This window comes from Leptosomus discolor, chromosome 7 (assembly GCF_034619465.1).
Source record: "Leptosomus discolor isolate bLepDis1 chromosome 7, bLepDis1.hap2, whole genome shotgun sequence".
Taxonomy (NCBI): Eukaryota; Metazoa; Chordata; class Aves; order Leptosomiformes; family Leptosomidae; genus Leptosomus; species Leptosomus discolor.
In genome coordinates, this window is record NC_141397.1 from 34,669,611 (window position 1) to 34,684,859 (window position 15,249).

General features: G+C 43.8%; 1 protein-coding gene across 1 annotated transcript in view; it reads left to right on the forward strand.

Moving 5' to 3' along the window:
- The first annotated feature begins 808 nt into the window (after positions 1 to 808).
- ADCY1 (adenylate cyclase 1) overlaps positions 809 to 15,249 on the forward strand; it is a 179,614-nt gene continuing 165,173 nt past the window's right edge. Inside the window, exon 1 of the mRNA XM_086468155.1 lies at positions 809 to 1,477. Within this exon, the coding sequence (XP_086324281.1) occupies positions 809 to 1,477 (669 nt within the window). The remainder of the gene's footprint in view (positions 1,478 to 15,249) is intronic.

Genomic DNA, 15,249 nt, shown 5'->3' on the forward strand with positions numbered 1-15,249 from the left:
CGCAGCCCGGCGGAGCCGCAGGACGGAGGGCCCGGGGCGCTGCGCGGGGCGTTGCGCGGGGCGTTGCGCGGGGCTCAGGGCACTGCGCGTAGGCGCCTCCCGCTCCCCAGCCCCCGTGAGCTGCTGTCGGACGCGGGCAGGGGATTGCCCTGCCTCCCGCCTCCTCTCCGGCCCCTCTGTCCCACTTTCCCCAGGGGGCTGGGCTTCATTTTTTTTTTTCCTTTTTTTTTTTTTTTTTGGTATTTTTTTATTTTTAACGTTTCCCACTGCCCGGGCGCCCATTTGCCTCCCGCTCCCCCAGATAGCGGTGCCTGAAGGGAGACCCGCCTGTTGCCTTTCCCCCCACTCCCCTCCTCCCCGCTCCCACCCACCCCTCTCTCCGCTCGATTTCAAACCTTTGGACGGTGTTTTGGTGCCATTAGGAGATTAACATCCCTGGAGCACCAGGGGAGGAGGAGGAGGCGGTGGAGGAGGAGGAGGGTGGAGGGGAGACAGAGAGACAGCAGGCAGGAAGGTTGGCACATTCGCACGAGTGAGGCTCTCCGCCCGCCGTCCCAGCCATCCCCGATTCCTTGGTGGCAGCGGCGGGGGGGGGGGGGAGGGGGGGGGCGTTCGCCGGCGCCGCGGGTTGCGGCCGGCGGCTGGGCGGGCTGCGCCCGGTGCCCGCGTCCGCGGAGCTGCGGCGGCGGGGGCTGCCGGCGGGCGGGCGGCCGCGGCTCCTGCGCGCAGCCCCCCTCTCTTTTATGAGCGGCGAGGCGGAGGAGCGGCAGCGGGGGACACCAGGAGGAGCATTTCTTCCCCGGGGTTTATGAATGGCACTGACATGGAGGAAATACCGTTTCAGAAAGTCAAGACCAAGAGGAAGAAGTGCTGCCACTGCTGCTGCTCCCCGCCGGCTGCCGCGGCGGCGGGAGCGGGAGCCGGGCTGGGGGACCCCCCTCCCTTGCTGCTGCTGGATGCCATCGCCTGCGAGGACGAGTTTGACTGCAAGGAGCTGGAGGCTCTCTTCCAGAGCTACAACCTGAAGCTAGAGCAGACGTCCACCCTCAAGGCGCTGGCCGTCCTCATCGTGCTCACAGCCAGCCTGGCCCTGCTGGAGCTCCTCTCCGGCCCCAGCCTGACCATCTCCAAAGGCTCTCACCCGGTGCACTGCATCATCTTCCTCTCCCTCTTCATCGTCACCAATGTCAAGTACCTACAGGTCACCCAGCTGCAGCAGATCGTCAAGCTCACCCTGCTCTTCAGCTTCACTTTCTCCTTCCTCTGCTGCCCCTTCTCGCTCGGCGCCTACGGCATGGAGCCCCCCAGCGCCCCCGAGCAGGGCATGTGGCAGCTCATGCTGGTCACCTTCGTCTCCTACTCGCTGCTGCCCGTCCGGACCCTGCTGGCCATCCTTTTCGGGCTGGTGGTGTCCGTCTCCCACCTCATCGTCACCGCCACCTCCGTCAGTGCCAAGCGGCAGCGGCTCTGGAGGACGGTGAGCGAGGGCCGGGCCGGGCCGGGCCGGGCCGGGCGCTGCAGCACCGCACAGCCGCGCCGTGCCTGCCTGGCGGGCGGGCGGGCTGGGAAGCGGCGCGGAGCGCGCCCCGGGGGAGCGGCGGCGGCTGCCGGCCTTCCCCCCGCAGCCAGCCGGGGGGCGAGCCGGGAGCGCCCGGGGTGTCCCCGGCGGGAAGGGGCGAGCGCGCAGCTGGGCTTCGGGCGGTGCCTGTAGTTGCCGAAAGTTTCCCGGTGGCGGCGGGGGACACAAACACACACGGCAGGACGGGGCGGCTCGTCGGAGACGGGACCGCTCGGCTTTGTCTCTCGAAGGAGAACCGGGGAGGGGGCAGGGGCGGCAGCGCTGCCGGGTGGGCGCCGGGGCAGGCGCGGTCGGTGCGGTCCGGGTCGCGGACGTAGCGCCGCTGGGCTCCCTGCGAGCTTGGTGTGGGCGATAAGCCGGGAACACTTCCCCCGAGCCATGTCCTCGCTGTCCCTCTCAGCCCTGGACCCTTCGTGCCCACAGCCCATTTTAAGCCCGGGAGGGGCGGGGGGGCTCTGCAGAAACGATCTGAAATAGATGGGACACCCAAAGGGGGACCCCCCAGCTCGCTGTTCTCCCAGCAAGCGAGGTGTTCCCCCCTTCAGTTCCCCCAGGGCGGCTGCTGCCCCCTCTCTACCGACATCACCTGCTACGGTAATCAACTTCCTAGAGGTTCCCTTTCCCCTCTGAATTAATCCAGCAAAACCCCCATCTGCAGCAAGAGCATCTTTGGAAACGTGCTGCTGCACTCTTCCCCCCGCCCCGAGTATCTATTTATAGCCCTGCAGGGCTTTCTCCGGCTCCCGTGGCCTGATGGGCCGCACTGGTGGGGGAAGGAGGATGAGGAGATGCTCGTTGGGGAAACACTGGGGCAGGGAGTCGGGATTTGCTGCTTAAGGCTGCGTTATGTGGTGCCTCTGAACCACTGGGAAAGAGAAATTGAGAAATGTTGGTGTCCTCACGTTGCATTGATTCTGTCTGCCCACAGGGGAAGCACACGGGTTCTGGGGTCTAGATTGGTGTTAAACAACAATTTAATGTATAATTGAAGTACTTAGTGCATTACTTCTGTTGAATCCTGGTATTATTCTCCATAGCTGTGTAAGGCTGTGTTGGGATGCTGGAATGCACACGATTGGCATGGGCATAAATGATGCCATAAACAGATTTGTACACCTTTGTGCCCAGAACTGCGAATTCCTTCTTCATCCTCACATGCTCATGCAGACACACGCGCCCCAGTGTGACATACATGCACATAATGGAGATACACAGGGACAATCAAAAGAGTGGGGTTATTGAGACAAACAGGATTATTCATGGCTTCATGCTGCTGAGCTGATGGACAAAATAAATTGTATATTTTGAAGGGGAAGAGAGAGATAAGCTGAGCTTTATGATTTACCCAGATAATCTGATGGTCTATTTTTAAATGCATGATTTAGAGTTTCCATGAGATGGAGAGCTGATGAAATGCAGGAGCACTGAGAGGAGCCTTCCTTAAAAGCATCCAAAAGAGTGCTAAAACCACTAGAATATTTCCCTTTGAGTAGGGCTGTAGATAGCTCTTTTTACTGGAGCACCAATTAGTCCTGATGGGAATCCAGGCTATCCTGGCTGCCCCAACACAGAGGCAGATTTTCCTTGATGCCAAATTGCAGCTCAGTGTGGCACCTGCTGTTCTAGACAAACAACATAAAAAAGCTGACAATAACGTCTGCTCACTAAATTATCTAACCAGGGACTTGAATGGGAAACGTTTTGAAGAAAGGAAAACTAACTCTCTCTCTTCACACTGGTATAACTCAGTTAATTGAACCAGCAAGAAACTGGCTTAAAAATACATAGAAATAGTTGATGAGTGGCTGATGTAACACAGGTATGTTTCTTCTTCGTCGCCCTCTTCCCCCCACCAAAGTAATTTTGGTAATTTGTATGCAGTCCCCAGAGCAGTATGCTTTGTTGATAACAGGAGGCAGAAATCAGCTCTGAGTCAAGCAAAATAACTGGTCTGTGAACTTGTGTCGCATGGAAATGCACGTTCGTTTGTCGCATACCTTGCAAGCAAAAAGTCTTCCGATTTGAAGACTGTCTCTGTCTATGGAAGGGACTCTTCCCTTAGAGAAAAGTTGCTTTTTCTTTTCCAAAGAACAATTTCCCAATAGTTGGAAATTTAAAGCCATGTAAAGCCCGCATCAACTTAATTTTGTTTGCCTGGCCTCAGACTAGCCCGGGAGTAGCTCAGCCTTTGTCGTAAAGGCTGGAATGGATGCTGGCTCGCAGTCTGGATCTGCTTCACAGCCCCTGGATATAATCATGGCCATCCCAGTGCTTGCAGACACAGCGTGCAGTCGGCCTCTCAGGGAAGCACGACTGCTCTATGCAGAGCTGCAATAGCGTGAATGGCTCTCTTCCTCCTCCCAACCCCTTGCCCCCTAGCACCAAGCGATCAGGTGAATTTAAATCTTTAAATAGAAACCTGCTGTATCCGGAAATGCAGAAGCACCTGTAGCAACCACTGAGGCCAGTGTTCTGGCAAAGAAGCCTTTGATTTTTGGGTGATTCAGACAGAGGACCAGTTTTGTTTTCATTTAGCCTGAGTTTTAAGAGCACACAGATCTGGTGACTTCCATTGAAGTTAAACTGACAAGGCGTCAGCAAGACCAAGCAATTCATGTCGTTCTATTTGGGCATAGCCCCGTGAAGGGGTTCTGAAGTGGGCTTTTGGATGCACATCTTCTATTCCGTGGTATCTGAGGAAAATCTTTGAATGCCAGAAGCCTTACTGACTTCCATAGTGCTGAATCAGACCCTGAGTGGTCCCATAGTGTGCTTAAAATTTGCATTCGTACAAAAGTACAAACACTTCAGCATATTAAAATCAAGAGATCAGCTCATCATGGGAGAAGTTGGTGATGAGGTGTGCACAGGAAAGCACATTTAGCTTGCAAGGGGTAGTTTTCTGACAGCACGGTGTCGTCTGCAGGTCATCTGTGGAGATCACAGGACTTGTTTCTTCTGTCTCTCTCCACCATTAGATGTCGTGTTGTGTTGTGTTGTGTCATGTCATGTTGTGTCGTGTCAGAGTTGAGACACAAGTATGTTCAAAAGCAAGAGAGAAGGATTCTAAGTGCAGAGAGAGGTGGGGGAGTAATGTGGCAGAGCTTGAGCTTCATCTTTCCACTCAGTAGCTGGTTTTTCATCAAATGAAAGATTTCCATCTGCTAATCTGTCCTGCTTATTTCGTAAGAGATATGCAGTAATAGATAATACATATATATATAAATAAGTGGAGTATTAAAAATACAAAGTACTTGTGGGCAACCTTGACTCCATTTGGAGTAAGTTGTTGGCAAAAGGCATGCCGACTTCACAGCTGGTTTTGCCTGTCCTATTTGACACTGTGATAAGGATGTCAATAGTGTCTATAACCAATAGCAGAGTGGTCATGTTAGTTGGACTTTTTCACTTCCTTTGGAGCCACAGAACAAAGTGCTCGTGCCATATAATGTGACAAGGTATCCACAGGTGACTGATCCTACAAATGGAAGTTTTAACAGCTTGGACTCTAGTGGTTTTTTGTTGTTGTTGTTGTTGTGTTTTCTTTCCCCCCTACAGCTTCCAGATGTATGTTAGGTGTTTCAGAGCAGTTACAGAAATACAGAGCCCTGCCTCAAGGAGCTCAGTCTCATTTTTGTCCTGATGCAGAGAGTGGGTGTTAGAGACATGAAGGCCAGATGGGATGAGGAAGGCAAAGGCTGCTGACAGAAATTACTGAGTGGTGGCACATGCACCGTTTCACCACTTACTGCTGAATAACTTTTTTTGTCCCTCTAAATATTTTTGTCCCCTTGTTTTTTTTAAAAAATGCATGCTTATTTCCAGAAAATTCACAAGCAAATAATGCATCAACAAAGTACCCTCACACATCACAGAGCTCTTCATGAAAGGGAAAATCTTTTGTGAAAACCAAAGCTCCAACATGAGCAACAAAGAGCAGAAGAAAGAAAGGTGCTATCATAAACTAGTGAAAAAAAAAATATTATTTTTCAGCAGTGCGGTGAAATAAATGTTGTAGTATTTTTCTGGCTGTATTTAAAACTAGTTTTAAGTATGCATTTATTTATTTGTATGATTAGCATTTTTATTGATTCAGCAAATACCAAAATTGTAGTGGGGAATGAGTAGACTATGAAAAGGATAATGTGTAGGAAACTGGTAACAGTTATTTAAAATAATTTATTCAATACTTACAATGTTACTTTATCTTAACTCTTTCCAGATTAGTGTGATAGTAGTCTGGAATATCACAAGGAATTACCGTTATGAAGCCAAAGTTAATCTTATTTCTGCCAGTGTTTAAAATGTAATTAATGAACACATCACTGACAGAACTGTTAATCTCCACACCTTTGTCTCTCACACAGAAGGTAGAGTCTAGCAGCCTAATAAAAAGGGCTGCAAATCAAAGACAGCTTAGCTCCATTGTTATTATTATTTGGTGTGAAGCTCAGATTTTCTCCTTCATGCATATAAAGTACTGCTGAGGGACAGTACTAGTTCATTGTCTGTGGTGCTTTTCAAATATTAGTATCAAGAATATCTCTAGTATTGCAAACGTATTTATACTCTAATAAGCTGTTTGAATTCACTTGTTTTCCTGTCTTTCCATAGATAGGGAACACTGCTCTTGGAGATTCTCAGTATCTGTGTGTAACTCTAAGTTCACATTTAGTCCATATTAAAAGATTGGTAAAACTTTTTTTTTTTTCCTAGTTAAAATGGGATTTTAATGTTTATTTGTGGCATGGGGATTGCCAGATATTTACCACAGTCCTTAGATCTAGGGGCTGAAGTATAGGATTTTCTGTCTAATGTAAAGCTCAGTGTCTTTTTTCCACATAGAGATTAATATGCTTTCAGCTTCCTGAGTTTGCAGACTGCTGACACTGCTGCTCTTCATGGGTTTCCAAACAATAACAGCAAGTTAATGGTTCTGCATGCTTGAGAAAAAAGAAGCCTTTGGGAAACTGGCAAGAATCATACAGACTTGGAGAAATGGTAAATTACAAATACTTTAGCGGATAGGTTTAGTTGTTTTTCTCCAGCCTGGGGAAATGCAACTTCCCTCCAATGAATGTCACCATAGTCAAAATTTTGTAAGTATTTGATTTTTTTGGTAGCGGTTCTTTACAATGATTTGTCATACGACCTTTGTATGGACACCTGTGGCTGGCGTGTTACTGTTTGTATATGCACCTGTGGGTCCCATGATGGACCAGATGCCTATTAAGTAGTTCGGTGAACAAATATGTGCCAAAAGGACAGACTTTCTCCTTGGCTCCACCTCTTCCTCTCCCATTCTGTACTTTTCGTTTGGAAAAAACTTCCCAGGGAAATGTACATTGAATTTGCTGAGGGATGAACTCTGACTGACTTGTCAAAGACCTCTTAACATGTCTTAGTCTTGACATGCTGAAAGTCTTGTTTATGGACAAAGAGGAGATGCATCTTATATAAAGCTAGGACTTCATGTTTTTTTTTAGTGTGATTGAATTCTTAACCAGCTAATCAAAGAATCATTAATAGACTAGATCCCATTATTACCAAAGAAAAATAGGGCTTCTATGCAGAAAATGTTTTAATAATAATAAAGCAGCTAACATCATTATACACTCACTTAGTTTTCTACCCTCTTTCCTCGATGTCGTGTTCACCCTTCCCCTGCTTCTCCAAGTGTTGAGGTTGGTGGCTTCATTCTGCTGGTGACATTACCTGTGCTGGCAGCATCTGGAGTCCTTCACTGGAAGGAAGGGGATGTTCATGTTAATGGTTTCTTCTTCTTTGCTGTAGGGCACACCTGGGGACATTTTTATAAGTTTGCTAACATGCGTTTCTCTTTCTTTATTGGTCTATAGCTCCATGTTGCATCCAAATTTACTATATATGGTTCCTTTTAAGTATGTTAGATACTTGTCCTTTGTTCTCTTTCTTACGCCTAATCCCAGTTTTGTCCAGCTTCAGGTCTGCATTTCTTTAACTGACCGTTAGTGAGTCTTTTTTAGAGCTATGGGTGTTGTCTTCAATACCAAGCCTATGCCCTATCTTTTGCAGTCCCACACCTGTACTCCTCTACACCATCTCCTGTATCTCCACTTCTCAAGGATCTGTTATGTTTCCATAGGTCTATATTTCTGCGTGCTACATCGTTGTGTTGTGGTCATAAAACTGTTGTGCTAGCATACAAAGATAAGCAAAAGTAACACAAATAAGCTACAGACATCTGGTCAATGAGAAAAAAAAAAATGCTGTTATGTTTAAACCAGGTAAGACAAAGTGCAGAGAGGTCAAAAAAAAAGGTGTGGCCTGAGAAGCTAGACTTGTAGCCCAGAGCAAGCCTGACATGGCTCAGTCCAGTGGTCTTGCAAAATCAGTGCAAAGCTTATGGCTTTCTGTACAGCCATGGAAATACAGTAATAGCAATGCAATACAGTATTACAGGGCTGTATGGTTGCAGCAGGCTGTATGGTTGTTAATATGTCTGTGGTTTAGACTGTCTCCATGTGTCTTATTGTTGCTTTCATTTTAATACTAGCAAAGTGGGCCAAATGGTGGCTTCATTGCAAAATGGTAAAATTTTATTGTCTAGACCCTGGTTAATAGCAAAACATTGCACGTAATAATGTTAGTAATTAGGAGCTGTATCGAATTTACATGCTTACTGTGTGAAAAAGCAGTTTTGATATGTGTTTGTGCAGCTCCAAGCTCAGGGGCTCCCAATTTGTCTTTAAAGATCTTTGAGGCTTCTATGGGCTAAGTTATTGGTGGTTTCTATTCCTTCCTTCCTTCCTTCCTTTCCTTCCTTCCTTCCTTCCTTCCTTCCTGCCTTCCTGCCTTCCTGCCTGCCTTTTCTTTTCTCACTTTCTTTCTTTCCTTTCTTTTTCTTTCTTTCTTTCTTTCTTTCTTTCTTTCTTTCTTTCTTTCTTTCTTTCTTTCTTTCTTTCTTTCTTTCTTTCTTTCTTTCTTTCTTTCTTTCTTTCTTTCTTTCTTTCTTTCTTTCTTTCTTTCTTTCTTTCTTTCTTTCTTTCTTTCTTTCTTCTTTCTTTCTTTCTTTCTTTCTTCCTTTCTTTTCTTTCTTTCTTTCTTCTTTTTCTTTTTTTCTTTCTTCTTTTTCCCTTTTCCTTTTCCTTTTTCTTTCCTTTTTCTTTTCCTTTTTCTTTTTCTTTTTCTTTTTCTTTTTCTTTTTCTTTTTCTTTTTCTTTTTCTTTTTCTTTTTCTTTTTCTTTTTCTTTTTCTTTTTCTTTTTCTTTTCTCTTTTTCTTTTTCTCTCTCTTTCTTTTTCTTTTTTCTCTTTCTTTTTCTTTTTTCTTTTTTCTTTTTCTTTCCCATTTCCTTTCTCTTTTTCTTTTTCTTTCAGTTCTGAATATGTAATTTGGGATATATTCAGTGCTAAAATCATATGAAAAAATTTCAAGAATAGGGAGTAACTGTCCGTGATGTCACCTACCATTTCCTGTGGATTCAAACTTTTTTTTTTTCCCTCTTGTTTTCCCCAGTTATTATTATAGTGCAGTGCCTTGATAGACAGAACATCTAGCTAGTGCAGGTTTCAATTTCTTTTCCTCTGCTTTAAACACAGCCCTGAATGTCTGTATGTCTATGTTCTATACTGTACGGCCCTTACTAACTAGAGCAGAAGTTTTCTTTCTAGTTTTTTCTTATCTCATTCTGTCAGTTTAGATACCTTGCATTCTTACATGCTGAATTCTGTTGTTGCCATTTCAGAAAACATCATCTAACATAAAATAATGTTTTCTGTCTATCAAGGTTAGTTATTGTCTTGTACTTTCTTAGATTCAAGAGGCCATATACTCTTGTCTTCCCTACAGGAATAAAGTAGTACAAAACATTAACTAAATGCGGATGGCGTGTATGGAAAGAGGGAGATGAGCCAGAACAGCATCGTTCCTTATTGCTTATAAGCTCTTGGTTATGCCAATATGGAATAATTGTTAGGAAGTCTTTAATGAGTGCGGCAAAGGTTTCATACAGGTTTCATGTTCTGATTAATTCATAACGTGTTATAACACAATTTCATGAGGACTTAAGAAGTTCATGGTTGAACTCTTGAACACTGCTGACAGGAAGAATTCAGTCAGGCAGTATTAGCTCCTGCAAGACCCTTGCTGCTGTGAAGGGGAGGCAGCAGTGCAAGCAGAAGAGGCTGGTTCGAGCTTTGGGGCTGAGCTCTGTCTTTGGCTTGCTGTGATGGAGGAGTCTGAGAGACCATCAAAGAGTGTAATGTAACCCTTATGTTCTGTTCTAAAATTTCTGCAGTATGTGATTTCCTTTCTTACTTTCTTCCGCTGGGAAACTTTTCATGGAAGAAATTGGCTTTGCTTCAAATTTTTAAGGTACATACCTGGAGGAATTTGAGGAAACAACATAGTTACTACTCTGTCCATCTGTTTGTTCTGTATTTGGAATAACCAAAGACAGTAGCATTACACTGCATATACTCGAGTGTAATCTGGGCAAAGCACTTCATTCAATGCAGGTTAATATAATGCAAATTTTAATTCATATAAGTGTACATTAATATAATACAGGTATATTTATTCTGTGTGAACTTTCCACATCAGCTGGTTCCTGAAAGAAATAAATTCACCAAACACATTGTATATACAGGAAAGCTGTTTTCTCCAGCAGAATTTGAAACAGTGAGAAATCCCAGAAACGTGGAACTAGCGTGGCTCTAAGGCAGGCAATAGTGCGACAAAGCTGTAAGAAATATAGTTAATTTCTTTAGTTGAGGTGCAGGAACTACAGAAATCCTTTGCTACCCAGAGATGTGTGTTGGAAGAAATCATTTAAGTGTGGCTAATATGAACAATTTTATAGAACAATATTCTACTATAACACCTCCTTTCAGCTGTTCGTTCTGCAGCAAGGTGTTCATTACTGGATTCAGTAACAAGTGGTTGTGCATCCTGCTATACAATTCTGTAGAAGTAAACATAATTAACTGTTCTCTATAGTGGTTAGCACATAAAATTAAGGGGTGCTTGTAGCCAACCTGACAGATTTTTTTCTTTAGGTTGCTCATTAATACACTACAATAGCAGAGAAACATTTGTTGATTTTCATAAATCTGCTTATGATTCTTTCTTAGAAGGTGAAATTAATTATCCACCCACACAAAATTAGGAAATGAAATAACACTAATAAACACAGTTGTAAAAGAGATTTACATAAAATATATCCTTAATTTGAAGGATCAGCAGCCTGAAAAAGAATATTGTGCTTGAGCAGAACTTGTGAAATTTATTCATACGGAGTTGAGAATAGGTCTGTGCCTTCTAAGTAACGAATACCTTTCTTTCTGTACAGAGTTTGAGTTAATCTGTATAAAATACAGTGTGGCAAAATGAAGCTTTAAGGTAAATTGATCAATGTTCATCTGAAGGTGAAGGATATAGGCCTGAGCCTCATTTCACTTTTAAACACCAAAAAACATCTCACAGGGCTTTACACAATGTGCCAAAAATTCTTCTTGCCTCTAATAATGTCATCCCAGAATGATTTAACTGAAAGGGCATGCGGTTTAAATGTGAACTATGTAGAAAGTCAAGATCTGTTTGTTTACCTCATGACACAAAAGTAATAGTGGCAGTGGAAAGGAACCTCTCCTTATGGGCAAACAGGCCCCTGAGAGAGAGAAACTGTATCAGGATCAAATTCCCGCTGTTGCAGGTTGTCTCTGGTCACTGCTGGGATTATGGGTCGCAGAGCTTAGATGCTATGCTCTGGAAATCGGGGATGACCCCTCACGGATGTCCTGTGTGATTCCTGGTATGGGGCTATGCAACCATTGTGCTGATGTCTCTGCTGATCCAGGCTGGTTTAATGCAAATTGGCTGTAGCAGGGCTGTGAGAGTTGAAGCAGCCTAGTTTTTAAGTCCATGGTTGGGTTATCTGTGATGAATGCGCTATCTGTCATTCATCTACACTTTGAAATATGAGGAATAATGATGCTTTGCAAGACAGAGAAACAACCTGAGTGTTTTCTCTGTGTTCACTATGTGAGTTTCCTCTTCTCACTCCCAGTTATGTAGATGACTCTGGAGAATGATAGCTGCTTGAGTTCCCCCAGATGGAAAGTGTGCATTATCTTATTTGGCTTTCTCCGTGCAGTCTTCTACCTATTTTAGGCAGCAGTAGATTGAGGAGATTGCAGCCGAGTTAATTTGCCTCATCTATTAGTCAAAATAAACTGCTTTATCAATAGTCCATTTCTTCTCGCTTGCACTGTTAAAACGATTAGTGTGATTTTTTGCTTTGAAGAGACCACAGCCTGAAGAGGTGTCCTAGGTTACAGTGTAAGATGTGCCCAAAAAAAGTATTCTATTACCATCTTCATGAGCGGTTAAGACCAGGTGGGGCGGTGCTCCCTGCCTCCCCCCTCTGGACTATCTTCTGTTAATGGCCCAGCAAGGAACTGCCTCACAACTCGCCATCCCATTGTGAGATGCTCCGCCCGAGGGGAAGGAGCCAAGCAGTCCATGCCAAATAAAAACTGAGATCTCGAACACCCTAGCAGCCTTCTTCCACTGGATTCCCAGAGGAGTTTTTCCCCCCCACTGGAGTTCCAGAGGACAAGAGCTACCTACCTACCACTGGACCTTCGGAGGAAGACCAGACCCTTTTACAAGATCGCTGCTTCAACAGAACTACATCCATCGCTTCAGGAGGACTGCAGCCACCATCTTATTGGACTGCTACTGCCACCCTAACAGGGTGTCAGGTTGTATTCCTGACTCTGTCAGTGTAAACCAGTAGGTTTGTGGGTTTTTTTTTTTAGTCTGCCTTGTGTTATATATATATATATGTATATATATATATATATATATATATATGTAAAGAACTGTTACTCCTATACTCCTATTCCCCATATCTTTGCCTGAAGGCCCCTTAATTTCAAAATTATAATAATTTGGAGGGAAGGGGGTTGTATTTTCCGTTTCAAGGGAGGCTCCTGCCTTCCTCAGCAGACACCTGTCTTTCAAACCAAGACAAGAGGCGATTCCTGTTCTAAACAGCACTTAACAATATCGGTTAATATTAACACAGCGGCTGAAACAGCTTTGGTAGGAGGGTAATGTGCTTTTCTAACTGCAAGTGCATGCTCTTCTTATAACAGCTTCTGGAATGTCCTTCACTGAAAAGGATGGTGATGTTTAAGAGGAGAGAGCAAGCTTCATTTGCTGGGCTGTTAATCAGTTCCATTGCTATTGCTAAATTTGAAATCTAGAAGGGGGTGATTGATAAAATTGTTTGACATGGCTTTTTGATCTCAACAGCGTTATTTCTAAGCGTTATTTGATATCTGACAGAAACATTAAGGAAGTCGTGAATGAGTTCCTGAATACTCGCTGACTATTCATTGCAAATCTTATATGTAGTTAATATATTTATTCGGGGGGCAATGTATAGGGTAAGCTATAGGATTTTCTTAGCCTGCCTATGGGCAAGGGACATGAAAAATGCACCTTTCTTACTCTTGAGTCTTAGGAGAATATGCTAAAAAATTTTACAGTTGGCATTTTACAGTTAGGACGAACAGAAGTAGTGAAATGGGCAATGACCACTTTCAAAGCTACAAATTGTTCCCTATCCTTAACTGGTATTTCTGCAGCATTGCTAATTTATCATCAGAGGACCTAATAATTAAAAAAAAAAAACCCAAACCCTACATTGTGCTTACTTGCTTTTTTTTTTCTTTTCCTGTTGCTGCTTTTGTGGAACCAGTCCCTGTCAGCTTAGTGCTGACTACTGCAGTTCTTGGTGCGGTGACCTCTGTGAAACTTCCCCCAAAAGTGAACATCAACCAGATACAAAAGAGGGAGCATTCTCCTGGGATGGGAATGACTGTAGAAAGGAGGTTGATCTTTTCTAATTTCCCTAAGGGTGCACAACATTCAGTCCCAGGACTTCATCTATCTTCTCAGTTAGCAATGCTGCACTCATGAACCTTAGTCTTAAATCTCTATGGTATCATCTGCAAAAGCCCCCTTTCTCCAGCACAATTGTGTACTGAAGAACTGAGCTTGGCTGCTGATTGTAATGATTTTTCCTTCTCTTGGGCAAAAAAATACAATACCTAAACTAGGGAGAAACTGTCTTTCTTACAAAATGTCTTACATGCCCCTAAAGTTGTCTTTTGAAGTTTACTTGGAGTTGCTGATCCTCTGTAAAGGTAAGGATTTTACATGCATATAGTCCATTATCTAACATTCTCAAAGAAATTCCCTTCACAGGGAGATATCTGGTGCTATCTTGGCTTCATTCCTCTTGCGTATGATAGTTGCTGCCATTCCACTCATAAAAAAAGACTGAAAAATCAAAAGACTTAAAACTGCTTTGTACAAGACAGTGGAAAACCTTTTTATGAAGTTGTAATTAAAAAAAAAAAAAGTAATCTTAAACCTGATATATAATGCACCGCTGAGTTACATCAATCTTATGGTGCACAGTCCTAAATGTAGATGGTTTTATTCAATGGTACAAACCTTGGAAAAGAGTTCTATATGTATTTTTCTGTATAGCAACTAAGGGATTCAAGAGTGGAGCTGTATGAGGGAAAGGTCTTTTCTTCTTTAGAGTCACAGTTCAAATATAGCTTGCTAAAGTTCAAGTTTCTTTACTATGTCAAGAGATTTTGAAGACCTACCAAAACATCTAAGAAAGACTGATGCCAATAGTCCATTTTCTGAGATGTTTGCAAATACGAGTTTTTTATATAGCATCACCGTTGGTAACTCAGCAAGCCCAGAAAACTTGAAGTTGTTTTCTTAGCCTGTGGGCAAACACGAATGTTGTTCTGCTAAGATTGTTTATGAGGGAATATGTATGTCTTACATGGAATTGTACTGAAAATTCACAGGACCTCTGCATCAGTGGTATGAACATGTGTAACAACAAAGTGTGAGGAAAACATCCTTCCAGGGTATTACAGAGTCTACTGCTGTGTTTGACTTTTTACATATTGGGTAAATACCATGATTCTTACTGTGGCAAAAGTCGTATTGACCCTAAATCAGTCCCAAGAGAGAGCCGAGGGCTTTGACTTGTCAGCAGATGACAGCAGTGCAAGATGTAAGTAGACACTGGCTAAGCGTGAGCGCATTCTGTGGCATACTGCAGTGAATGCAAAGTGTTTTGAGGGTGTGGGTTTTTTGCTGTAAGGAATTCTTAAGTCATCTGGGAACTACCGGGTACAGTAGTTCAAAAGCTGGCATGCAGCACACTGTCTTGGAGTAGCTAAAGAAGGGAAAACCATTAGGGGTCAGGTTACTCATCCTCAGGAGAAATATTTCTCTCTCTAGCATCTAGAAATCTCACAGTTGTTTTCAGAGTTGGTTAAACTATCTCCTGTTGGAAAGCTTCTTGGGATCAGTGTAGATGTCAAAGGTCTACTGGTGGCCTAGTTGTAATACAACATCACTGCATTTTATACCTAGATGTAATATAATCAACAACTGTAGATGTTGATTGGTATTATCAGTCTATAGACTGAGCAGTTTCTGGGTTAAGTTCCTCTGAGGAGTTTCACGTGGCAAAGGATTGCCATAGGATAAACAGGATCCAGTTAGCTTTCTCAGTCTTTGTCCAGTAGGTATAATGCTTCGTGTCTTACACCTCTCCTGGCCTCTCTTCAAGGGGTGTGTTTC